Source organism: Bufo gargarizans, chromosome 1, assembly GCF_014858855.1.
Source record: "Bufo gargarizans isolate SCDJY-AF-19 chromosome 1, ASM1485885v1, whole genome shotgun sequence".
Taxonomy (NCBI): domain Eukaryota; kingdom Metazoa; phylum Chordata; class Amphibia; order Anura; family Bufonidae; genus Bufo; species Bufo gargarizans.
Genome location: NC_058080.1, coordinates 621,293,879 through 621,321,790, shown reverse-complemented (window position 1 = coordinate 621,321,790; position 27,912 = coordinate 621,293,879). Strand labels below are relative to the sequence as shown.

Genomic DNA, 27,912 nt, shown 5'->3' with positions numbered 1-27,912 from the left:
CAGTCATCGATATACCTCCTCCAGAAGGTCAATCTCCCTCCTGGGGTATCTGCTCCTAGTGTGGGAAGGATAGTGGTCTCTTCCCATGCCCCCATAAAAATGTTGGCAAAGCTTGGGGCGAATTTCGCCCCCATCGCCGTACCAATGCACTGTACATAGTGTGAGTCAATACACCAGAAATAGTTGTGATCAAGGCAGTAGCTGAGGCATTCCATGATAAAAGCTCCCTGTAGTTCCCCTATTTTCACATCTTTTTTAATCCTGTTTTCCACAGCTTCCATCCCTAGATTCTTCGGGATAACAGTATATAGGGATGCCACATCAATTGTGGCCATCCAGGTATTAATAGTAGGGGGACTTAGTTCTTTAATCAGTTGCAATACTGCCCCAGTGTCTTTCAGGTGCGAGGGATTCTGTAACACATATCCCTGCAGGTGGAAATCTATATATTCAGTAACCCTGCATGTTAATGAATTAAGACCCGAAATTATTGGTCTTCCTGGGGGGTCGATTAAGCTCTTATGTACCTTTGGCAAGTGGTATATCACTGGTACTACCGGAAAGGGAACAGTAAGATATTCATATTCTTTTTTTATCTAGTATCCCCTTTTTATAGCCCTCTTTCAGGATATTATCAAGAATCTTTTTGTATTCTTGAGTGGGATTACTTTTCAATTTTCTATACGTTGTTACGTCCGATACCAATCTTGCCATTTCTATCTCATACTTTTCTTTGTTCATTACGACCACTCCCCCCCTTTGTCCGCCGGCTTAATTATTAAATCTGGGTTTTTTTCCAGGTCTTGTGAGGCTTACATAATAGAAACCACCCATAAATTGTGCCAAATTAGAAACTACTCCCCTCAAGGTATTCAAAACTGATTTTACAAACTTTATTAACCCTTTAGGTGTTCTACAAGAATTAAAGGAAAATGTAGATGACATTTCAGAATTTCACTTTTTTGGCAGATTTTCCATTTTAATCCATTTTGGAAACTACAGGATAAGGTGGCAGTTTTGTTGGTACTATTTTAGGGTACATATGATTTTTGGTTGCTCTATATTACACTTTTTGTGAGCCAAGGTAACAAAAAATTGCTGTTTTGGCACCATTTAATTTTTTTTGTTATTTATGTTCATCTGATAAGTTATATCATGTGGTATTTTTATAGGGAAGGTTGTTACGGACGCGACAATACCAATTTTTTTTTTAGTGTCTCCATATTCTGAAAGTCATAGTTTATTTTTATTTTTTGGGTGACTGTCATAGGGGCTAATTTTTTGAGGGATGAAATGGCGGTTTGATTGGTATGACTTTGCGGTGCGTATGACATTTTGATTGCTTGGTATTACACTTTTTGTGATGTAAGGCAAATGTTTTTTTTTTACACTGTTTTATTTTAAAAAAAATTACGGTGTTCATCTGAAGGGTTAGATCATGTGATATTTTTCTAGAACAGATCGTTACGGACATGGCAATACCGAATATGTATACTTTTTTTTTAAGTTTTACACAATAATATCATTTTTAAAACCAAAAAATCACGTTTTAGTGTCTCCATAGTCTGAGAGACATAGTTTTTTTTTTTTTGTTTTTTTTTTAGGCGATTGTCTTAGGTAGGGTATTATTTTTGCAGGATGAGATGAAAGCTTGATTGGCACTATTTTGGGGTGCATATGACTTTTTTTATTTGCTATTATACTTTTTGTGATGTAAGGTGACAAAAAATGGCTTTTTCAAGGTGTTCACCTGAGGGGTTAGGTCATGTGGTATTTTTATAGAGCAGGTTGTAACGGATGCGGCAATACCTAATGTGTCTACTTTTCATATTTTTTTTTTTTACATTTATTACAATAAAAGCATTTATGAAACAAAAAAAAGTCATGTTTTAGTTTCTCCATAGTCTGAGAGCCATAGTTTTGTTTTGTTTTTTACTTTTTGAGCGATTGTCTTAGGAAGGGGCTCATTTTTTGCGGGATGTGGAGATGGTTAGAGTGGTACTATTTTGGGGGGCATACGCCTTTTTAATCGCTTGGTGTTGCACTTTTAGTGATGTAAGGTGACAAAGGTGTGTTTGTTTTTTGTTTTTTTTTTTATTTAATTTTTTTGATGGTATCCACCTGAGGGTCATGTCATGTGATATTTTTATAGACCTGGTCGATACTGGTGTGATACCTAATATGTCTACTTTTTGAAAGAAAAAAATTTGACTTTTTGTTGAAACTTTTAATTTTTTTTTGGTAAAACTTCTTCTTTTTTTTTTTTTACTTTTTTTTTTGTCCCACTCTGGGACTTCAACTTTTGGGGGTCTGATCCCCTTTACAATGCATCACAATACTTCTGTGTTGTGATGCATTGACTGTAAGTGTATTATACACTGTAATACATTTACAGTTTCCTGCCTGTGAGATCCAGAGGGCTGGATCTCACAGGCTGTCACGGAAGGCAGCCATGATGCCTAAGGCCCCTTTCACACGGGCGAGTTTTCCGTGCGGGTGCGATGCGTGCGGTGAACGCATTGCACCCGCACTGAATCCTGACCCATTCATTTCTATGGGACTGTGCACACGAGCGGTGATTTTCACGCATCACTTGTGCGTTGCGTGAAAATCGCAGCATGCTCCTCTTTGTGCGTTTTTCACGTAACGCAGGCCCTATAGAAATGAATGGGGTTGCGTGAAAATCGCATGCATCCACAAGCAAGTGCGGATGCGGTGCGATTTTCACGCATGGGTTCTAGGTGACAGTCTATTCACTGTATTATTTTCCCTTATAACATGGTTATAAGGGAAAATAATAGCATTCTGAATACAGAATGCTTAGTATAATAGTGCTGGAAGGGTTAAAAATAATAAAAAAGTTAACTCACCTTCTCCTCTTGTTCGCGTAGATGCCGGTCTGTTCTTTAGCTGTGGGCTGAAGATCCTTTGATGATGTCAGATCACATGCTCCATCACCATGGTGATGGACCATGTGATTGGAGCATGTGATCTGACATCACCTCAGGTCATTCAGTCCACAGCTAAAGAACAGAGCGGAATCTACGCGAACAAGAGGAGAAGGTGAGTTAACTTTTTTATTATTTTTAACCCCTCCAGCACTATTATACTAAGCATTCTGTATTCAGAATGCTATTATTTTCCCTTATAACCATGTTATAAGGGAAAATAATACAATCTTCAGAACATCAATCCCAAGCCCGAACTTCAAACATCAATCCCAAGCCCGAACTTCTGTGAAGAAGTTCGGGTTTGGGTACCAAACATGCGCGATTTTTCTCACGCGAGTGCAAAACGCATGACAATGTTTTGCACTCGCGCGGAAAAATCGCGCATTTTCCCGCAACGCACCCGCCTCTTATCCGGGCAAAAAACATGACGCCCGTGTGAAAGAGGCCTAAGGAAGGCATCGGCTGCCATCTAGTCCCCGTCAAAGCAGCGTGGGGACCTGATGGCCACCCAGCAGGATCCCGTGCGTGCCGTGGTCAGTGCTGACCGCAGCAGTGCGAGAGTTAATGCTCCGGCATCTGTGTTTTCACAGATGTTGGCGCATACAGCAGGGGTCTGGCGATCAGTGACTGCCGTACCCCTGCCACTGATCGGGCGGGCGCAGCTCTTGTACAAGTACGGCGCTGGTCCTTAAGGTCCCTTAAATAGGGCGTGAAAACAATACAAACGGGCAGTAAAAGTTTGCATAGTTAAAACAATTTTCACTTCCATTTGTTCAGGGCTTTATAGGTATTTATATGGCCAGTTATTCAGAACTTGTGACTCTTTTGTCACTGCTGCTACATGTACAATTTTTTTTTTTTTCTCATCTATAAGGTTTGATGCTAAGACTGGTCTGTCCTTGTCAATGATTCAGCTGCTTTGAAGGTGGGATAAGCCATGCCTCTCTCCTACGCATTGATACTAATGTATCAAGTATCGTCAAGAGGAATGAGCCGAGTGAACCTAATATCAGAAGAAGGTTGACTAACAGTCTTGTTCCACCCTAGAATCGAGTTTACTTTGGAGTCGGAAGTGTAGACAGAAGAAGCAGCACTGCGCAATAATGAATTATTAGTTTTATGACAATTATTTATTTTTAACAGCACATAATGCCCTATGGCTTGTACACTAATACAGTTTAAAGGGTCATTAACTTTTCAAAAAACTCTTTATATATCATAGACACATCAAAAGTTTACATTGGTGGAGGTCTCGGCGTTTAGACCTCCACCGATCTAAAATATATAACAGAGTTTGTCATTTATGCATGTCATTTATGAGTTGCACATGTTAAAGGCAATGTCTATATGACAAGCCCCTCTAGTACAACAGCCATCCAGAGCAGGGGGCTCCTCTGTGGTTTCTGTATGTCTGATAGGATAACCTCTTTAACCCTTAACCCCCTCATAGTCACATTAAAATTAGAAAAATACTCCTGAAAATGGCATCTTCATGGTATATTTTTATTGCATCTTTTAACAATAGTAAAACTTTGAATAACCCCATCCCATCCCCTCAATAAGTATGCTCTCACGTAACTGATATGGGGGGAGGGGATTACATAAAGAGCTAATGGCATCCCTTTTGCTAGATTGATCTATACCCATACAGGTGAAGGAGGGGGGAACTGCACGTCTGATTGTAAGGACAAGGATTCTTTAATCGCACCTATGTGGTGTACGAACATCCATGACAGTCTTCTCTTGGAATTAAATAATTGAAAAAATGTAAATTCTCCTATTGTTTCCTGCATTTGTACAGTTAAATCCTGATATAAGCATGGCTTGCCAACTTCCTTAATTTCAGAGGAGTTAACATCGAGATTGGTTTTAAAATGACTACTGACATTGCTCTAGCTGCATTGCGGCCGGAGATAGATTACTCAGACGCAGCCTCTCTGAGCCACAACGCCCGAGCTGGAGTTATGCGAAACAGTAGTGTCCTCTTCTGCTCAAACAAGCCCTGGGGGAAGGTGGTAAAGGAAAAAAAAAAAAAAAAGATAATAGTCTACTTTTTTGCAGTCCCTGAGTTAAATGATCTACCACATCACTTGTGATGGTAGATTTTGCCGAAAATCTGTTGCATGTTCCCATTTTTAGATGATCCCGAGCCCCCAAAATAACGATTGCAGCCACAGTTACTCATTGCTCCACAACAATGTTGCCCTCATAAATGACCACGCTGCTCCTCTCCCCTGCCGTGTGCTAAAATGTGTCCGTTTTCAGGTAAGTTTTTGTGACTCTTGCAGATTATAGCAGTAGATGAGCTTGACGAGTCCCTATAAGATTCACCAGAAAATAACAAAGTAACCTTTCTCCTGAAATCAATTACTGATGGCCCCTGTACACTGCCGAGCATTAGGTAGATCATCCCTAACAAGCGCTCATAGCAACGCTGGTTAGAGATGATCTGCCTGTGTGAAGGTGACTCGATTACCCGAAAAATGAGCATCGAGTAAGATAGCTAGTGCGGTCACCTAAATCGTTGTTTGCCGGCAGCAGATCATGCCATCTAAACATCACTCTGCAGCCCACAAATGATGATGATTCTGTATGAGGACGAGCGATGGTATTAGTGATCGCTGCTCCCCATACTGTGGAGGAGATCACTGCATGTAATAACAGCGGTCTCCCTCCTTCCTGACCGTCATCTGCTCAATTTAGCAATGTGAAGGGGCCTTCAGTCACCAATCTGTAGATTATAGAAAATAATTGTTTCCTGCTACTAATGATCATAATGGTGAGGAGCTCGGACATATGACCGTTATTGTTGGTTTACTTTGTTAATTCTTAAGTAGTCGTTTGTAATAACCAGTTTTATTGCCCAGACATGAAGACTTTTGTTTTGTATGTTTATTCTTAGGTTAACTACCATGCAAGAAATTACCACTTGTCACCATTCAGCATTGTGAACATTATGTATAGTTTTACCAAGACACAGGTATGTGTGGAAGCCTCTGTGAATATCATTGTATGTATTTTCTATATTTGGGTGTTTTTCTTCCAGAGATGTGATATGTTTGAGATGATCTCTTTCTTCTGCATTGTTTTTCAATGGTTTGTTGTTAAACATATAAAGTTCAAGTAAGGTTCTGTTCACATCTGTGTTTGCATTTACGATTTTCTCTTCCAGCATAGGAATAGAAAAATGAAGAAGAAGAAAAGTTGATCCTGGGTGTGTCACATGGCAGACGCCAACATTGCCTGCCAGACACATTTACCGTACATTAATGGATCCATCAGGGTTCCATCACGGTGTCTATCATTTTACCAGATAGCTCTATGTGCTATCTTATTGTGCAAGATTGTTCCTTACATAGTATCGTGTAGGATAGACCTTGTGAAAGTGGAAGCCCAGGATTTCTTTAAATGACCCTCTGTAGCAGGACCAGAGAGCTATACTTACCTGCTCCATGACTGTTTGGGCTCCATGACTGCAAGACTGTCTTTACCAGACTTCCAGTCCCTGCATGTACACTGCTGCAGCCAATGACTGCTGGGCCACATGGCTGATGAGGCCAGTGATTGGTTGCAGCGGCGCAGTTGACACTATCCATGCATCATGTTTAAATGCAGAGACCGGGAGTCTTGTAAAGAGAGCCCAGGAGCCGCTGGTTCAGGAGTGGGTAGGTATACCTCTCCAGACGTCCCTTATAGACGGAAGGACATTAAATTTTTTTTATAAATCTTGGGATCCCCTTTAAAGGTGATCGGTCACCTTGATTTTGAACTATTATTTACGGTAAGAGCAGTGAGACTATGGAACTCTCTGCCTGAGGAGGTGGTGATGGTGAGTACAAGGAATTCAAGAGGGGCCTGGATGTATTTCTGGAGTGTAATAATATTACAGGCTATAGCTGCTAGAGAGGGGTCGTTGATCCAGGGAGTTATTCTGATTGCCTGATTGGAGTCGGGAAGGAATTTTTCCCCCCTTAAGTGGGGAAAATTGGCTTCTACCTCACAGGGGTTTGTTGCCTTCCTCTGGATCAACTTGCAGGGTAACAGGCCGAACTGGATGGACAGATGTCTTTTTTTTGGCCTAATATACTATGTTAGTAATGCATGAGTAGTTCTGCAAATAGAGTGCAAATCACTATTTTTTTATTTTCCTACTGCTCCCCGTTCCCTCGCTGTCAGCTCTCAGAGTTGCAATGAAATACATTGTCAGGACTGCTGTGCTATTCTAATGGAGAGGACTCGTGTGCACATGAACAGCAGTCCTGACTATTTTAACACGGCTCTGAGCGCCGACAGTGGAGGAATGTGGACAGTAGGAAAATTGAAAAGAGTCACCTGGATCTTATCGGCAGTACTACTATTAGTGTGTTACGGGTAGATAATGATTAAAAATTAGGGTGTCAGATCCCCTTTAAGGGTATAGTGCAGTCTGCCCTGCAAGTAATGTCTAATAAATCTCATCACATGAAGTATACAGTACAAATGCTATATACCCTGCAGTGTAATTTTGGACTTGTCCCAGACCATGCAGGATGCCGCTGGATATGAGTTTATGTATTACTAGTACACCGCGTTCAAAATTATTATATTATCTTTTTCCCTGATTTTCCTAAATGGTCGATGCAGTATAATCTTCAAATCATCAACAATTAGCGTATAGATCACATTTTAGTGAACAAACCTCCCAATGAGAATAGTAATTTTTATTGCAAATTAAAAAAAAAACTCAAAATGCACAAATTATTATGCACAAACAGGGTTTCAAAACATTTCATGGGTTGTAAAGAACTGAAAATGGTAATTTTGTTTTTTGAAGAGTTTGTGCTTGAATTTCTTTGTAAGATGTCGGAATAGTCTCCCAGAGCTGCTGTTTTTATGTGAACTGCGTCCCGCCCTCATACAATAAATACATGAAAATATAAATAAATATTAAATATAATTGTGAAAAAACTATAAATATATGTTAAAAAAAACACAAATTCATATATAAAGTAAATCCTTCGGTGAATTGCTGTGTGGACGGTCCACGTGGGTCTCAGTGTTCCCCCTTTGATATGGGGTAAGATGAGGTTACTATGGCAAGTACCATTTCCACCTGGAGCGTCACACCTGGCAATAATCGCAGAGGATAATTCCATTGCAATGTATTGGTACTAGTACAAATTATGCCCAGACACAACAATGATAAAAATACAATAGTAGATAATAATAAAAGGAAAAATAGAGAAAAATAAAAAACCGCAGTGATGCAAAAAAATTGCAGCAAAATCGCAGCGGAATGAATATGGATTGTCTATTCAGGTATCCTCCAGATGGACATGTAGATATCAAGTCCCGCTGTAATATGTCACAATGTTTCTTCCAAATTATGGAAAAAATTAAAACAGAAAGTAACAAGAAAATCCTCCTAATTGCAGTACAAGAATCCCCTGCAGTGGGGGTAAATCATTACCCTGCGGTTTGTTCAACAGAGGTTATTCGAACCTTCCGAATATTGCCATAGTTGTAGTTATAGGCATGTCATTTTAGTATAGTCATTCAATAGTATAATCTCATACACCAGTAAATCTATTTGATCAATATCTTTGCCACACGGGCTACTTTACCCTCCGATGGTCCTGGTAGGATAATGCCGGCTTGTATGTATCTCTTAGATCTCACGATGATATGCGCTCCGATCGACGTCCCACATGTGCTGGGATCGCCGTTCTTTTCTTTGCTGCGCTGTTTATATTTCGGGGATGGTTGTCCCCAATCGTGGCAAAATTCAATGGTTCGATCTCAATATATCAGTCAGATCCATTCTCTCCTAAATTCGTATACTGTCAACACCAAACTTGTTTCGGGACTATGGTCCCTTCCTCAGTGGTAGACAGTATGCTGTTGCTAGTGTCTATTTATAGCAAAACTAGTGTTAGGCGGGGAAAGAAAATTCGGAGATGTGTAAAACAAGGATTAAGTTCCAGTGGATCGGTAGTCAGTCATTCATACTCCTGAATGTTTTTGAAAAGTTGCTGGGTATCTCATGCGACTTTTATGCGATATGTATACTAACATAGTGAATAGTCATACATGATAAACTGTAATTGCTAGTAAAAGGTGTAAGATGTATAGAGAAAAATGCAATACACGGTACTGACAGTGCCATAAACGGTCTTGTCTTGGGTCTAATCCTGTCCCTGAAATAACCTATTTTGTTATATTTACTATAAAGAACCTGATCTAGGATGTTATATTCCTTATATAAATGGTTCGAGTGATACAGAGACTGTGATATATATTATTGATCTCCCCTTTTGTACCTCATTAGCATTAGAATCAATATAGTGAGAAGGCAAAAGATGAAAAAAAAAAAAAGTTTCTGGAAATAGAGAGCTCATAATAGATAGTTGTATATAATGACTTGGGGGATTTATACTGGGGGGACAACCATCCCCGAAATATACACAGCGCAGCAAAGAAAAGAACGGCGAGCCCAGCACATGTGGGACGTCGATCGGAGCGCATATCATCGTGAGATCTAAGAGATGCATACAAGCCAGCATTATCCTACCAGGACCATCGGAGGGTAAAGTAGCCCGTGTGGCAAAGCTATTGATCAAATAGATCTACAGGTGCATGAGATTATACTATTGAATGACTATACTAAAATGACATGCCTTTAACTACAACTATTGCAATATTCGGAAGGTTCGAATAACCTCTGTTGAACAAACCGCAGGGTAATGATTTACCCCCACTGCAGGGGATTCTTGTACTGCAATTAGGAGGATTTTCTTGTTGCTTTCTGTTTTTCATTTTTTCCATAATTTGGAAGAAACATTGGGACATATTACAGCGGGACTTGCTAGCTACATGTCCATCTGGAGGATACCTGAATAGACAATCCATGTGATTCTGCTGCGATATTTATTTATTTATTTTTCGTTTTATTATTATCTACTATTGTATTTTTATCATTGTTGTGTCTGGGCATAATTTGTACTAGTATCAATATATTGCAATGGAATTATCCTCTGCGATTATTGCCAGGTGTGACGCTCCAGGTGGAAATGGTACTTGCCATAGTAACCTCATCTTACCCCATATCAAAGGGGGAACACTGAGACCCACGTGGACCGTCCACACAGCAATTCACAGAAGGATTTACTTAATTTAGGGTATAGGTACTTTTAGGGCAAAAAATCTGTTGTTGTGGAAACACTATATGGATTTTTTGCTTTATTTTATACTTTTAGTGAATTTTTATAAATAATATCTTTTTTACCAACAAATGCATCTGATCTCCGGTTGATCTTCCGATGTTTTTGAGTGCCCTCCAAATTCCATTCAATTTGTTCTACACGTTTCTCGGGCTTGGGGTGTTGCCCTTGGAGTGAGCACCATCTCATGGTATTATATGCTGGTGAGCCAATGACCTCTATTTTTGTAATTCAAATTCATATAAAGCCAAAAATAACCAAATATTGGGCAGACTAGATGGGCTAAATGGTTCTTATCTGCCGACACATTCTATGTTAATAACGTAGAATAATATTTGGTCAGCATATGATGACATCTTTAGACTGCAACATATATCAGGTATGAATGGCTGATATAAATTTTGATCAATAATACGACTCTTTCTTTCAACCTTTTCCCTTTAATGTCTTTCCATCTCTTTCTTTCAATAACTCCCTTCTATATATCTTCTGTATAGGGTGGATGGGAAGTCCCAAATCATTGTATAGCCAATAGTCACATCTGTAGCATCCCATCCTCATCCCAATTTAAGCACGTATATCTCTCCACCTAAAATAAAATAACAAAAATAGTTTAAAAAAAACATGAGCACATGTAAAAACCAAAATAAGATGAATATATACGGAATGCAGAAAAGACCTTATTAAGTCACAATATATACATTCTCATCACAAAAATGGAGAGAACCTCAAACCTTCATTAAGGCCATGAGGGGCAACTGTATTGAGCTCAAAAATCCATTTCACCTCCCTCTGTACAAGTAAACGTTTCCAGTTGCCTCCCCTATTGCCAATCAAAATCCTATCAATAGTTCTTACCTTCAGAAGAGAGCCGTCACATTTGTGATTGATTTTGAAGTGGCGAGGAATAGTATTAAGTCTTGTTAGGTCCTTTTCGGCCTGAGCCGCGCCGATGTCATGATGTCATGCCTACATATAAAAAATTGCATAGACAACTGGCCACATAGACTTCACCAATCATGTTACAAGATATGGCATGCGTGATGTGGCAAGATCTGTGCCCCGCACCATCTGTGAATGTTGTAGTTCTCACTATATTGGGGCAGGCAACACAATTACCACAAGGATGACATTCCTATTTAGATCTTTCCAAACCAAATCTATTTGGATTTGTACCTTGGTAAGGACTGTGTACTAGTATGTCCCTTGGATTTTTTTCTCATCTGTAGGTAATAGAAGAATTGGAAGGCAAATATTTCCGCAGAGTATTATCTATGAGTAAGATGGTCCAATATTTCTTTAAGATGGACTATACTTTTCTATGGTCCGAATTGCATGAAGTCATAAATCTCGCCCTTTTCCATCTCTCAATGTGGGTCGACTCTGTAGTAAGGCATCTCTTTTACAATGTTTAGCACGCAAATATCCTCTTTTCAATGATGAATCACTGTATCCTCTTTCTTTAAACCTATTGTGAAGTTCTTTGGCTCTTGAATTCTTTATCTCGAGAACACAATCTTCTTAATCGCGGAAACTAGCCTATAGGAATGCTGTCTATCAATGTCTTCCGATGAAAGGAGTTAGCATGGAGGAGGCTGTTCACTGACGTGGGTTTCCGGAACAAATCTGTGTAAATGAAACCATCATTATCAACTTGCTATAGCACATCTGAGTTTTATTCCTAAAACTAAATTTGATCTTTTTACAGCGGTAAAGGACCTGAATATGTTTGCACGTAAGTAGATTTTTAAGAAATTCTATCAGAAGAATGGTGACGGTGAGGCATTATTCACTGAAGAAAAACAAAGGGCTGTACAAACTTTGTGTATTCTACTTACCGAGGTGGTACTAAGTCACTGGTACCAAAAACAAAGAAATTTCCATCGACACTATTATTTGCAAACATAGATATTTTTGTGAAATTAGTGATGGGAGGTCTGAAAGTGATTCCGAGGTACACATTGGGAGACAATCTGAATAGACAACAACGCTTAGCACTAAAACAATTGAACTAAATGGAAGATGTGATAATAAAACCCTCTGATAAAAGGGGCAATGTAGTGATCTGGCCAACAAACCTATATGAACGAGAGGTGTTTCGACAATTGCTTGATTCCAACCCCAAATTTACCTACAACCCATTAAACGCATTTCAGTGTGCACTCGGTGAGATTCTCCAGAGGGCATGCGACAAGGGAGTGATCAGCCAAAAAGAACAAAAATGCCTACTAATTGAGAACTCGACGGTAGCAACATTTTATATGTTGCCCAAAGTACACAAGAATGATATGGTTCCACCAGGTCGTCCGATTGTCTCAGGTACTAACAACATGTGTGAAGCTATTTGTTAATTTATAGATCACACCCTGAGATCACTGGTTGAAAGTCTTCCATCTTATCTTAAAGGGAACCTGTCACCGGGATTTTGTGTATAGAGCTGAGGACATGGGTTGCTAGATGGCCGCTAGCACATCCGCAATACCCAGTCCCCATATCTCTGTGTGCTTTTAATGTGTAAAAATAACGATTTGATACATATGCAAATTAACCTGAGATGAGTCCTGTCCCTGACTCATCTTACATACAGGACTCATCTCAGGTTAATTTGCATATGTATCAAATCGTTTTTTTTTACACAATAAAAGCACACAGAGCTATGGGGACTGGGTATTGCGGATGTGCTAGCGGCCATCTAGCAACCCATGTCCTCAGCTCTATACACAAAATCCAGGTGACAGGTTCCCTTTAAGGACACCGGCGACATTTTACGCAAGGTGAACTGTTTACAACTGGAAGAAGATATGATTATTGTCACTTATGTTGTGGAATCGCTTTATACATCGATTCGCTATGAAGATGGGATGTTGGCTGCCACTCACTTCTTAATGACGTCTAACATTGGTGAGTTTGGGACATTTATATTGACGATACATTGCGGCACAATTTTTTCACATTTTAAGGGTTCCTACTACCTACAGCTCCAGGGTACCGCTATGGGGGTGGCTTGTACGCCCTCGTATACAAATCTCTTCCTGGGGCTGTGGGAGAGGAGGATCTTCTTAACTGAACCAATCGATCAAATTGAAAAAGTCCACCTTTTTGGATTCGACGATATCCTCATTATCTGGCAAGGGACATTGAAAGATCTACAGAAATGTATGATGTCCCTAAATGAGAACAATATGAATATTCATTTAACATACATTAAGAAGATTGTGTTCTCGAGATGAAAAATTCAAGGTACGAGCCAAAGAACTGCACAATAGGTTTAAAGAAAGAGGATACAGTGATCCAGCATTGAAAAGAGGATATTTGCGTGCTAAACATTCTAAAAGAGATGCCTTACTACAAAGTCGACCCACATTGAGAGATGGAAAAGGGTGAGATTTATTACTTCATTCAATTCGGGCCATAAAGAAGTATTGTCTATCTTGAAGAAATATTGGACCATCTTACTCATAGATAATACTCTGCGGACATTTTTGCCTTCCAATCCTTCTATTACCTACAGACGAGAGAAAAATCCAAGGGACATACTAGTACACAGTCCTTACCAAGGTACAAATCCAAATAGATTATTTGGTTTGGAAAGATCTAAATAGGGATGTCCTTGTGGTAATTGTGTTGCCTGCCCCAATATAGTGAGAACTATAACATTCACAAATGGTGCGGGCCACAGATCTTACCACATCACGCATGCCATATCTTGTTACACGATTGGTGTAGTCTATGTGGCCGGTTGTCCATGCAATCTTTTATATGTAAGCATGACGTCACAGGAGTTGAAAAAAACATACCAGAGAACATGTTTTGGGAATCAGTGCGGCTCATGAATGTGACGACTCTCTTTTGAAGGTAAGGGATAATGATAGGATTTTGATTGGCAATAGGGGAGGCAACTGGAAACGCCTACTGGCACAGAGGGAGGCTAAATGGATTTTTGAGCTCATTACAGTTGCCCCTCATTGCCTTTAATAAAGGTTTGAGCTTCTCTCCATTTTTGTGATGAGAATGTATATATTGTGACTTGACAAGGTCTTTTCTGCATTCCGTATTTACGTTACGTACGTTATATATGAATTAGTTTTTTTTACATATTTATTGGTTTTTCACATTATATGTAATATTCAATATTTATATTTTAATTTTTATTTTATGTATTGTATTTGTTATGTATAGTATAGCATATGCACATGGTGTGTGTTTTCGCTCATTGGCACTTTGCACTTTCCTGTGTGATGCACTTTAATCTATGTATATTAATGGTTTTTATTTATTTTTTTCGTGCATAGCATAATGATGTTTTAGGAGTTAGGCTACTTTCACACTAGCGTTCGATCGGATCCGTTCTGAACGGATCCGATCATAATAATGCAGACGGAGGCTCCGTTCAGAACGGATCCGTCTGCATTATTTTGGCATATAAAAGCCAAGTGTGAAAATAGCCTCGGACGGATCCGTCCAGACTTTCAATGTAAAGTCAATGGGGGACGGATCCGCTTGAAGATTGAGCCATATTGTAGCATCTTCAAGCGGATCCGTCCCCATTGACTTACATTGTAAGTCTGGACGGATCCGCTCGCCTCCGCACGGCCAGGCGGACACCCGAACGCTGCAAGCAGCGTTCAGCTGTCCGCCTGTCCGTGCGGAGGCGAGCGGAGCGGAGGCTGAACGCCGCCAGACTGATGCAGTCTGAGCGGATCCGCATCCATTCAGACTGCATCAGGGCTGGACGGAAGCGTTCGGGTCCGCTCGTGAGCCCCTTCAAACGGAGCTCACGAGCGGACAGCCGAACGCTAGTGTGAAAGTAGCCTAAGTCTCTCAATATAAATATAATTATGGTATTTAATGAATTATGGGAGAAATCATGGAATATGGTTTTGTGTGTGTATATATACTGTGTGTGTGTGTGTGTGTGTGTGTGTGTGTGTGTGTGTATGTATATGTATGTCTGTATATATTATATAATTTAAATATTATCATGGTATTATTTATCTCATCATAAGGTTCACATATGGGAGTAATCATGTGGTTCATATGTATGGTTGATTAATCGATTTTTGGTATATTAAATTATCATCATGGTAATTTTTATTTTTTCTATTATAACAATTATGGCATTATTAAGGTTCACAATTATGGGGGTATTCAAACATCACTCTTTTTTGTTTTTTATTTAAATATAGCTAACACTGATGGTCAGGGTATGGCTGTAGATATCGCTATGTTGAAGCGAGTGATGCATTCCAGCTTGGAGCACATTGGACATCCGGAGGTAACAGATCGTGATCTGCGTTCCACAGTGGAACGCATGCTGGATATTCTGCTTGCGGATATGCATTCCACTGTGGATATTGGTTCCTATCTGACTTCTTCCATTAATGCGCTCATATATACACCCCTCTCTATTACGTTTTATTATTTAATTTAGATCCTCTCCCCTTCTTTCTAATATTAATTTAGGTGCTAATTTTTGAGGAGTCAGTCAGTCAGTCAGTGGGTGGCTCTTTACCATATACAGGATGTGATGTTGTTCGTTCCAGCATGGAACACACGCCATCTTCATCCTCTGAGCACATGTGACGATATATCCCCTAAGGTATTTCCACATATGTTTTTAGAATTTTGTTAATTAGTAGGGTATATAAGGATAAATAGCACATTACACTGAGGACGCGATTGCAAAACTCGCATCGGGGTCTGGACTGCATTGGTTGGTATTATTTTCTACATTATGTACTCTGTGATGAATTTTGTATGTCTTACATTGCACTAAGCACTTTATTTGTAATCTGGTAGGTAAATTTCCTTTGATTTACATTCTTTCACTGAAGGAGGTTGCACTTGGCAATTGAGATTATTTGTTTGTCCCTCTTTCCTCCTTTATTGGATGATCTTGAAGGAAATTGAATATAAATACTTTTCATCTACGGGTTTTGTAGTCTGGCATATGACACTTTATCTGTGGTCCTGTTTTTCTTTATTCCTGTGTATGCATGCTGCTATTACCGGTTTTTAAGTACAGTCATGGCTGTAAATGTTGGCACCCCTGAAATTTTTCCAGAAAATGAAGTAACACATCTTTTGCTATACACATGTTTATTCCCTTTGTGTGTATTGGAACAAAACCAAAAAAGGAGGAAAAAAAAGCTAATTGGACATAATATCACACCAAAGTCCAAAAATGGGCTGGACAGAATTAGTGGCACCCTTAACTTGATATTTCGTTGCACACCCTTTGGAAAAAAATAACTGAAATCATACGCTTCCTATAACCATCAATAAGCTTCTGACACCTCTCACCCGGAATTTTGGACCACTCTTCCTTAGGCCTCTTTCACACTACAGTTTTTTGCGTTCCGTATACGGTCCGTTTTTTGCGTTCCGTATACGGAACCATTCATTTCAATGGTTCCGCAAAAAAACGGAATGTGTTCCGTATGCATTCCGTTTCCGTATTTCCGTTTTTCCGTTCCGTTGAAAAGATAGAACATGTCCTATATTTGGCCGCAAATCACAGTTCGTGGCTCCATTCAAGTCAATGGGTCCGCAAAAAAAACGGAACACATACGGAAATGCATCCGTATGTCTTCCGTTTCCGTTCCGTTTTTTGCGGAACCATCTATTGAAAATGTTATGCCCAGCCCAATTTTTAATATGAAATTACTGTATACTGTATTTGCCATACGGAAAAACGGAACGGAACAACGGAACGGAAACGGAACCACAACGGAAGAAAAAAACGGAACAACGGATCCGTGAAAAACGGAACGCAAAACACTGAATTCAACATACTGTAGTGTGAAAGAGGCCTTAGCAAGCTGCTTCAGGTCTCTCTTACGCTGGGTTCACACCTGAGCGTTCGCGATGGAGCGCTCTGTATGCGCGATTGGACGGGCGTTTGCAATCGCGCATACAGAGAAAAGCGAACACCTATTGTTGCGCGTTCCCGCTGAAGTCTATGTACGGGAACGCGCGACAAGACACCCCAAAGAAGCTCATGTACTTCTTGGGGCGTCAGGCGTTTTACAGCACGATTGTACGTGCTGTAAAACGCTCAGGTGTGAACCATTCCCATAGGGAATCATTGGTTCTTGCCTGTTGAGCGTTTTACAGCGCGTAGGAACGCGCTGTAAAACGCTCAGGTGTTAACCTCAGCCTTATTGAAAGGGTGCTTTTTCCCAACTGCAATTTTAAGATCTCTCCACGGGTGTTCAATGGGATTTAGATCTGGACTCATTGCTGGCCACTTCAGAACTCTCCAGCGCTTTGTTGCCATCTATTTCTGGGTGCTTTTTGACATTTGTTTGGGGTCATTGTCCTGCTGGAAGACCCAAGATCTTGGACGCAAACCCAGCTTTCTGATACTGGGCTCTACAGTGTGACCCAAAATCTGATGGTAATCCTCAGATTTCATAATGCCTTGCACACATTCAAGGCACCCAGTGCCAGAGGCAGCAAAACAGCCCCAAAACATCAATAAACCTCCACCATATTTCATTGTAGGTACTGTGTTCTTTTCTTTTGTAGGCCTCATTTCGTTTTCAGTAAACAGTAGAATGATGTGCTTTACCAAAAAGCTCTATCTCTGTCTCATCTGTCCACAAGATGTTTTCCCAGATGGATTTTGGCTTACTCAAGTAAATTTTTTGCCAAATGTAGTCTTGCTTTTTTATGTCTCTGTGTCAGCAGTGGGGTCCTCCTGGGTCTCCTGCCATAGCGTTTCATTTAATTTAAATGTCGACGGATAGTTCGCACTGACACTGAAGCTCCCTGATAATGTTGCGCACTGTGTGGACAAAGGCAAATCTAGATCTTTGGAGATGGACTTGTAACCTTGAGATTGTTGATATTTTTCCACAATTTTGGTTCTCAAGTCCTCAGACAGTTCTCTTCTCTTTCTGTTGTCCATGTTTCGTGTGGCGCACACAGACAAGCAATGCAAAGACTAAGTGAACTTCTCTCCTTTTCATGTGTGATTTTTATATTGCCCACACCTGGTACTTGCCCCAGGTGAGTTTAAAGGAGCATCACATGCTTGAAACAATCTTATTTAGCCACAATTTTGAAAGGGTGGCAATAATTTTATCCAGCCCATTTTTGGACTTTGGTGTGACATTATGTCCAATTAGCTTTTTTTCCCTCCCTTTTTTGGTTTTGTTCCAATACACACAAAGGGAATGAACACGTGTATAGCAAAACATGTGTTACTGCAATACTTTTCTGTGAGAAATACTTCATTTTCTTGAAAAATTTCTGGGGTGCCAACATTTATGGCCATGACTGTTTGTTGGATATTTGATCAATAAAAATATTTATTTATTATACTACGTGCTATGTACAATCAATACATGAAGAAAAGTCAAACTTAGAAAAGTCACTGGTTTTTTACCGATGCCAACAAGTCTGTGGGTTCTAGACCTGTACCATGGATTGTAATCTGGGGTTGAGTAGAGACTGCAGCTTTGGTGACGTAGAGGATCCAGGTCTGTTTCAGTAATATCAGGCTTCAGGGCGATCTCTTGACCCATTGTAGATTTGACATGTCATGAAAGACATGGAGTCGTTAACTGACCTTTTTAGGAAAGCCTGTGATCCTGCCATTCTTCAGGCTGATTATTAGATGGTCTCTCATCATGTTGTGCTGGAAGATCACTGTGGGTTCACCGTCATCTGCCAGAAACTCGCAGGCAAATGCTATGGCGAACACCCCACAATCATTGTTGTTTCTTTGCTGATCCACGTTGAGAAATTTTAGATGTTTTAGGGGCTCATTGACCACTACACTGTAGATGTTATTAATCTGCTAGCAAACAGAGGCATATTGCTTGTCCTGATGCTGATGGCCACTAGGATGTCGCCATTTTTAAAGCAGGTGGCCAGCCAGTGCATACTGTCCTCATCATACTGGATTTGTACAATTTCTTTAGCACACTGTACCTTGGAAAGAGAATAGTAAGGAAGAGATTCCTGTCCACCATTGATTGCTTGGATAAGGCCTCATCCTTCTCATAAGAAGGTCTGCAGTATTTGAGATGTGTATTTTTGTGTTGTGCCCACACTGATGATTACGAAAGGGTTGTCCAAATTGTAGAGTCCCTTTAATTTCACCACCCATTGACACCAGAGTAATATGCAAGTGGTGTGCAGCCATAATAGAGCCCCCAAAGTAGTCTATGGGGCCTTACTGTACCCAAGGGTGTAACTAGGCGCGACATTTGGAAACACCCTAAGCAGCTTCCCCAAAACCTGCACCGTTCAGGATGAGTCAAGAGTTTACTGATTAGTGGCTGATAAAAGCACCAGGCTCTTTTCCCCCCCCCCCCCCCCTATTAATGCCCCTCCATCTACATGCAGCAGCTTCCTGATGGTCCTTTTCTCTCTGAGGGCTTGTGTCACTGTAGTTTATAATAAAGTAAATACAATAGTGTCATACTCACTATATAAAATTTACTAATGCTACACTATAAATGTGATATTATTGAGAAATACATTTTGTACAAAATTATTTGTGCCTGTCTGCCAGCGTCAAGTCAATCTCTTTAGGACAGAGACCTACACTAAAAACGACCTCTTCTAGTGACATAATGGCCTCCATTGAATTCAGAAAATGCAGGTTCTACATGCATGCCAAGTTCACTCTGTATTTTACCTCTCCTTGTGCCAAATGGCCAGGGAGAGCAGGCTACAGCTTTATGCTTGCATAATTAAAATCAGCCTGTGGGACAGACAGGTTAGTTAGGAGTGCATGACCAAAACAGTCACCCCCGCCTCCAAGCATGTATGTGGAACCTGCATTCCGTGAATTCAATGGAGGCGGGTATGGCACCAGCGGAGATAGTAGTATTTAGTGTTAGGTGCCTGTCCTAAAGAGATCGATTTGACGTTGGCGCACAGGCACAAATAATTTTGTAAATATGTATTTGCAAAGAAACTCACATTTATAATGTAGCATTAGTACATTTTATATAGTGAGTATGGCATGATTGTATTTACTTTATTATTTGATTCTGTGCTTTCAGCTATGGAGACGTGCATCTGTGCACTGGGATGTGCTGACTAACCTTATTTCTTTCTTTGCTGTTTGAAAATTATGTATGTCTGAGCTCACTGCAAACCTTTCTGCTTGTGAGCATTGGTAACAGGTGGCTGAATAGTTGGTTATGCTGAACTGTAAGCCTTTGGAGGATCCTATACCTTGAGGTTCTTTGGGACCCCAGAGGCACCAGCAGCTTCAAATAGCTGTTTTCTTTTTTGTAATGGCATATTAGCAGCTGCTCTCTTCACCCAATGAATTTGTCTGGCAGAAACCTTCCTCATTATGCCTTTATCTGCATGAACCTGTCTGTGCTCTGTATCAGCCAAAAATCTCTTCACAGTACTATGATCACACTTAAGTTTTCATGAATGGTTTTATACCTTGTCCAAGGCATTGTGCTATTTGACCCTTTTCAGCAGCCAGCTTAAAGATGTGGAACGTCCTTCTTAAAGGGGTTATCCCATGACTAATGTAAAAAATGAAAATCGGCCCTGTACCTGACATGGATCCAGAGATCTCCCCATTCAAGATGGCAGCTCAAGGGGATTGTCTTTTCTGCTGCAGCTGAGGGGGCGTGTCTCAGCTCTCCCCCTATCACAGCTCAGGAGGCAGGTCAAGGATTAAACTGAGCATGTGCGGCCATCTCAGTGAGCAGGTCAAAGAGATAAGAAAAAAACAAACAGCAGGTGGCGCTATACAGATACACTTTATCGAATAACTCAGTAGCTATGCTAAATTTTCAATTACAGGCAATTACAAAAGTATTCAGATCCAGGTGCTGGTTTGAAAACTGTAGAATATTTTGTGGGACAATCCCTTTTAAGTAGTTTTCCTTTAATTGGGCTCACCTGGGAAGCTAATTATCACAGGTGTTTAATATTGATTTCAGTGACCCAAAGAGCCCTGAGACAGAATACCATCCATGAGTTTAATGGAAAAACAAAAAAATTACATCTTTATGACCCTTAAATCCAATTTGCATAATAATTTTGAACGCTGTGTACTTTGACATGATGTTCGGAAGTGGAGATGCACAATTTTGTGTATAATGTAACACACACAATTGCCAGTGCCCCAACTGCAGAATTTTTAAGGGGAGATTTGTCAAAACTGGTGTAAAGGAAAACTGGCTTAGTTGCCCATAGCAACCAATCAGATTCCACCTTTCATTTTCCAATGGAGCTCTGCATAATCAAAGGTGGAATTTGATTGGTTGCTATGGGCAACTAAGCCATTTTTCCTCTGTTAAATGTCCCCCATTGTCTTTTCTTCTTCTAGTGCTAAGACTGTCTCCTTCCGTGTTTATTCACAGGGTCCAAAGGCACTTTGGAAAGGAATGGGAAGCACTTTTATTGTTCAAGGTATAACCCTTGGAGCAGAAGGAATCATCAGTGAATTCACGCCTCTGCCCAGGTAACGATACAGCTTAACCGGTTTTTATTGTTTACTTTTATTTTTACAATTATTTCTTACTGATACCGAACATATTACAGCACAATGTGAATCCTAGGGGTGAGGGGTTACAAAATGGCTATTGTCAACACAAAGGGGGATATTTATCATCTCCCTTGAACCTGAAAAGTGTCATTAAAAAGTCGCAATATTTTGTGACTTTTTAAGGCTACTTTCACCCTTTCATTGTTGTTGTTTTCTGGTACGGAAATCGGGCAGAGGATCTCGATACTCGAAAAAAACCATTTCCATTTAGTCCTCATGCATTCTGAATGGAAGGAGATCCGTTCAGGATGTCTAACCTTCCGGCAGCATTCTGTTTTTCTGCCAGCTGCGGTTTTGTGTCCAGTCATAAAAACGGAAAAAACTGATCCGACAATGTAAGTTAATGGTGATGGATCAATTTTTATTTCTTTTTTTTTGTAGCCTAAAAAACCGGATCTGTTTTTTTTCCCCGTTTTGATTTCACACGACCGCATCCTAACGGAACGGATGCATCCTGATGTGCAAAATCAAAACTGATCTGTTTAATTCCGGTATTGAGATCCTTCGCCGGATCGTAAGGGTCCATTCGGACGTCCATAGTGTTTTGCGGACCGCAAAACACTGACACCGCACATGGCCGGCACTATATAGAGGATTCCTATTCTTGTCCGGTGCCGGACGGCTGGAGGATGTGCCTAATTTGTGACGTCCCCGGCAACGCAGGGGATATCGAGACCAGAGTAGATGGAAACCTCTGGTCTTGATAAATCTCCCCCAAAATACCTTGACTGCTGGATCTTTTCTCCATATACCTTACTGTGCCTGTTTTGTTAAGAGATCCATGGTGGATCCTTAGCTGAAGATCACACAGGGGGAAATTTATCAAGACCGGTGTGTACTATGCCTGTCTTGATATCCCCTGCACTGTTGATGGTTGTTCTTAATTTATGGAGAGGCGCAGACCTCGTCATACATTATGCGCATCCTGCAGCCGTCAGATCGCCTAAACTGAGATCTGTTGTAGATTTCAGCCTTCATTTGTGCCAAAAAACTGGTGTAAAAGAAGAGAAATAGGTGGGGGCCACTGCCCGACACCACCTACACACCATGCCCCCTTGTCAGAAAGAGGCGACGGCAGCGTGCAAGTGCCACTTGCAACTAAATTTAGTCTCGGAGGCATTAAAAAGTCATAAACATGGGCTTTGTGACTTTTTTTTCCACCAGAATGCTGGTGTAGGGGGATGATGAATCCGACCCCCCCCCCCCCCCCCCCCCCCAACTCCCCCCTGCCCAAAGGTCGTTTTATGCAGAACGATGCTTGGCCATACGAGTGCTCATTTAAAGGGTTCTTGCACTGCCCGGTACAAACTATAAAGGCGTGAATAAGATCGTTCGGTCCCTATACAGTTTTCATATTGTGGCAGCACATCCCCTGCCTCGGCCTTTTGTCGGGTGGTCGCTGCCATGTTCCAGTAAAACCCATTCAAACTTTGAGGTACTTTGTTTCATGAAGAGGCAATGGAGTGAAGCAGGTTGAGCGGACGTCCGCCATGTCTGAAGAGAACCCCACGCGTCGTGTGGAGCAGTTCATGTGGACCGAGGCCTCTCCTCTTCCACACTGACCTTTCCCTGAAGTATATCCTTTTTTTTTTTTTTTTTTTTTTTTTTTTTTTTTTTTTTTTGTCACTCTTTGTATTCCCACACACTAGGACATTAAACACCAGCTTCTTCCTCCTTCTTTTTTATAGTTCCGCCATAAAACTTGGTTAAGCTATGTGCCACTCCTCCGGAGATGGCATAATTACTTTTGGTAACTAGCCAAAATCCTGTGCCCGGTAAATCCTTGTGAATAAGACGTAACTTTTGTTTGTAATTTCCCATCAACTCCTTAACTACCAAGGCTATGTTGGCGTTAAGGTGCCAGGATTTTTTTTTTATGTTGTCATAGCCATAGCTTGTTTTTGGCGGGACAGAGTGTACTTTTCAGTGGCACAGTTTTGAGGTACATACAACTAATTTATTAGCATTTATTAACTCTTTATAAGAGAAAAAGGAAAAAAAGAGGGGCACTGTCCCTTTTATTCTATGGGTCAGTAAAAGTACATGTATTCCAGCTTTTCTATGTTATCTCCCAAAAGCCATAGCGTTTTTTCTTTTCTTTTATTTTTTATGCCGATTGTATAAGGTCCTATATGCAGGAGTTCCGGGAACAGCATGCTCCGCCATTTGTATAGCTTCCATTCACTGCTAGTGGAGCGACAGCATTCCTGGCCAGCGCTTACTGTGGTTATGAAAGGCCGAGATGAGAATACCTCTTCAGCTATTATGCAGATTTCAGTACAACTTTATATTTGTTTTCATTTCTTTGTGTGGTAGAGGTCTAGGCCAGTGATGGCTAACCTCCGGCACTCCAGCTTTGGTAAAACTACAACTCCCAGCATGCTCCATTCATTTCTGTGGCGTTCTGAAAACAGCCAAGCAAGTGGGCATCTTGGGAGCTGTAGTTTTACCACAGCTGGAGTGCTGGAGGTTAGCCACCACAGGTCTAGGGCATGCTTTATGTGAGATAATAGTCATTCACATAAGGATGCCGATCCACCCTGCCTGCTGCCATGAAAAGATGACATCCCATTCCTCTTAATGTGACCGCTGAAGCCAGTGACTGGCTTCAGCAGTCACATGTGCAGGAGTAGCATTTGACCACAGAGTCCAATGATTTGGCTATATTGGTCATATGAAGGTGAACGGGATGCCACCCGTTCCAGATGGCAGGGACCAGAACAGCTTCCCTGGAGAAGCAAGATTTGAGGGGAGTATAGCTTATTTTATTAGTGTTCATCTCATAGACTATTTTAAAACCTTATTTGATCAGAATTACTGAGAAAATGGCTCAAGTTGTCTTCTCTATTGTTTCAGGGAACTTACTTACAAGTGGAGTCCCAGGCAAATCGGAGGACATCTTCTTCTTAAAGGGTAAGTCTTACCAAGTGTCCTGAGCAGCTCTACATTTATGATTTTCTGTAATTGTCTTGTTTCCTTATTCTTTTACATACCTGATGCTTATCTTTTGCAGATTAGTCTATGTAATTGCCACTCCCTTCTATTCGGCAAGCCTTATTGAAACTGTACAGGTAAGCCAACTCCATACCCAAAGAGCAAATTAATGTAATATGTAGCCTTTATTATACCCTATAGGTGGGGCGTTATGCACAGCTTTTTTTTTTTTTGTGCAGAACGGCTGCAGTATTTGTTGCAGTTTTTAATGCAAAGCCCGAAACTGATTTAAAAGGAATGAGAAACATGAAGGAAGGACGTATACTTCTCCTTCCTGCTGGTTTCACTTCTGATTTTGTCACCAAAAAGTTTTTCCTGAAAAAAATAAAAAGTTGTATGTGAAGGCTTCTTTCACACCTGTGGCCACGTGTTTTAAGTGGACCAAAAAACACTGCACACAGCATTTTTTGTCTGGCCGAATGTCTGTATGTTTCCCAGGTAGCGGCCGGATCTCTACCGCTAGTATGATTGATATAGAAAATATATATATAGAGAGAGAGAGAGAGAGAGAATAAACTCTGTAGCTGTTGGGTTTGATTCCAGATCACATTTGCAGCATGTAGTTGATGTACTTGTTTTGCAACCATAATTATTTGGATATTTGCTAGAGTAAGTCTATAGTCTTCAACCAGGGGCAACGTATTGGGCATTGTATACATGCGGCAAACACATAACATACTAAAGCAACAGTGTTGTAAATCTCTTACAGAGCGAGATCATCCATGACAATCCTGGAATTTTAGATTGCCTAAAAGAAGGAATTGGAAGAGTTATGGGACTTGGTGTGCCTCACAGCAAGCGTTTGCTGCCGCTTCTTGTTCTGATGTTTCCTACAGTCCTCCATGGTGTGCTGCATTACATAGTCAGCTCTGTCGTTCAGAAATGTGTTTTATTCTTCATAAAGAAGAAGAAGAATCCTGCCCAAATTCCAAGTGATGGAGCCAGCACGGCCCAAAACATTTTAGAAGATTATTTCCCAGAACTCATAGCTAATTTTGCCGCAAGCCTGTGCGCTGACGTCCTACTGTTTCCTCTCGAGACAGTCATGCACCGCCTTCACATTCAAGGAACACGCACAATAATTGATAATACAGACCTTGGTTATGAAGTGGTGCCTATTAACACTCAATATGAGGGAATGAGAGACTGTATCAATACTATAAGGCGAGAGGAAGGGATGTTGGGCTTCTACAAAGGCTTTGGAGCTGTGGTGGTGCAATATACTCTTCATGCTACCGTTCTGCAGATCACTAAATTCATTTATTCATCTCTTTTGCAAAATACAGCCCAATGAGTGACTTCCCTATTGGCACATCAGTATGTTTCATTTCAAGTTCCACCCTATATTTATGCCAATGGGAAACAGAAGAGGGCACTTTGCCAGTACCTAAACAAGATTGTTTGAACTGAACATTGAATATTCCACTTGGAAAACATGGATATGCCGTTGCTCGAAGTCTTGGTGTTTGTACAATGCAGATCTTATTTCAGTACTTTACAGGTGTTTTTCACACCTGGGGGGCCTTTTGGGCAGATGACCTGATGTTGTCAGACCTGTGGAGGAAAGCATACTTACCTGTTCTCCGCACTCTGCTCCCTGCCCGTCAACATCCTGTTTGATGTGGGTCATGTGGCCAAAGCAGTCAATGACTGGCCGCAGCAGTGATGTGTCCCCTATGCGTCATGTCACAAGGTCACGTGATGCATGGTGGGTAGGTCACCACTGCAGCCAGGTGGCCCATGTCAAACAAGGATCAAAGTAGTTGGTGAGTATACATACTTCCCACTTAGGGTTTCTGCCCAAAAAGCCCCCAGGGGTGAAGCATTTTAGGTGTACTGCTAAATTTATCTACAGGTTGACTTTTGTGCCTCAAGAGCTGAATTGCTCATTCTTTTGCTCAGAAACTGAGTTCATCTGTAGTCATTACAATAGAGGTAACCTACAGAGAAAGTTGTGTAATTTTTGTATTTAACAGTTACCCCCATATAATAGTTCAGAACTGAATTAGGCCTGGCCCACCAGAGAATCTTCCAGTGGACCCAGTCTCTGGTACCATAGTGGGCCCCAATGGTTCAGGAGAATAAAAAACATTTTACTGCCTTTTGGACCCAATCACCTATCACTAGGGTCTATTATTACTGCAGACCTCATTAATGATATATGAGTGAAGGGGCTGAGGTGCAGAAGATTATTGAGAGAGAAACGTTCCTTCCTGACACTCAGCTGCTCATTTATATGCAGCGATCACCTCCACAGTATGAGGATGAGTGGTCGCTGCTGCTATCGCTTGTCCTGATACAGCTGCTTTGTTTCTGGGCAGCAGAGTGCTGTTTAGACAGAATGATCTGCTGCCCAGAAACGATAATTTAGGTGTCTGCAGGAACAACAGTTTCACCTGGCTCGTTCATTGGGTGATTGGCTGCAACTTTAGATGGGCAGCTTGTCGGGAACGAGTTCCTGATAATCTGCCTGATTATTGCCCATCTAAAGCCACCTTTAGGCCTCGAGAATAATTTCCTCCAGTGGGCCCAAGGAACATCAAGTGACCAGGCCCAACTGTGATGTAGGAAAGGCTGTATTCCCATGTGCATTGTGGCCTCTGTTCATAATAGAAGTTGAATCTCTCAGCCAGGTTGGCCGAACGGTATTAAATTATCATATGTGACAGAACCCGAGCCTTCGATGGCAGCATGAACAGATCCTAAGGATGGGCCTGACAACAAGCTCGTCTACAGTTTCTGGCTACAACCAGCAGAAATGTAAGTGAAGCTGTGGGTTTTAATACAGCATATAGGTAAGGATCAGTACAAGACAAAATGGTCTAACATATTCACAAAGTTACAGGTCAGTTGGCTTTTATATGCAATCTTGAAAAAAAAATTGGACAGCACTCCCTATTAAAGTATAGTGGATGCACGCCTCCTTCGGGGTACGGGTCAAAACCAAAACAAAAAGTAATGGAGACCGCTCTCCTAACAGTAGATTCCTGTTCTTTAGTCCATGCTTGAAAAAGGTTTCTTTTAGCCAAAACGCTGCACCTGGATTAAAGAACAGGGGAGCTGTCTCCATTACTTTTTGTTTTGGTTATCCTTTTCCTATACAGGGTGTAAAATGTGAAGATGTCCTTTAAGGCCACATTCACACGAATGTGGTGTTTTGCAGATCCGCAAAACACGGATACCGGCCCATGCACGTTCCGCAATTTGTGGACCGCACACGCTTCCGCTATCA

At 40.9% G+C, this 27,912-nt stretch overlaps 1 protein-coding gene across 1 annotated transcript in view; it reads left to right on the top strand.

The window, feature by feature from the left end:
- The window catches only part of SLC25A46 (solute carrier family 25 member 46), a 49,275-nt gene extending 22,644 nt beyond the window's left edge, over positions 1 to 26,631 (top strand). The window contains exons 4-8 of the mRNA XM_044275946.1: positions 5,854 to 5,931; positions 21,502 to 21,602; positions 24,543 to 24,599; positions 24,700 to 24,757; positions 25,390 to 26,631. Of these exons, the coding sequence (XP_044131881.1) occupies positions 5,854 to 5,931; positions 21,502 to 21,602; positions 24,543 to 24,599; positions 24,700 to 24,757; positions 25,390 to 25,974 (879 nt within the window). The 3' untranslated portion in view covers positions 25,975 to 26,631. The remainder of the gene's footprint in view (positions 1 to 5,853; positions 5,932 to 21,501; positions 21,603 to 24,542; positions 24,600 to 24,699; positions 24,758 to 25,389) is intronic.
- Positions 26,632 to 27,912: the final 1,281 nt, after the last annotated feature.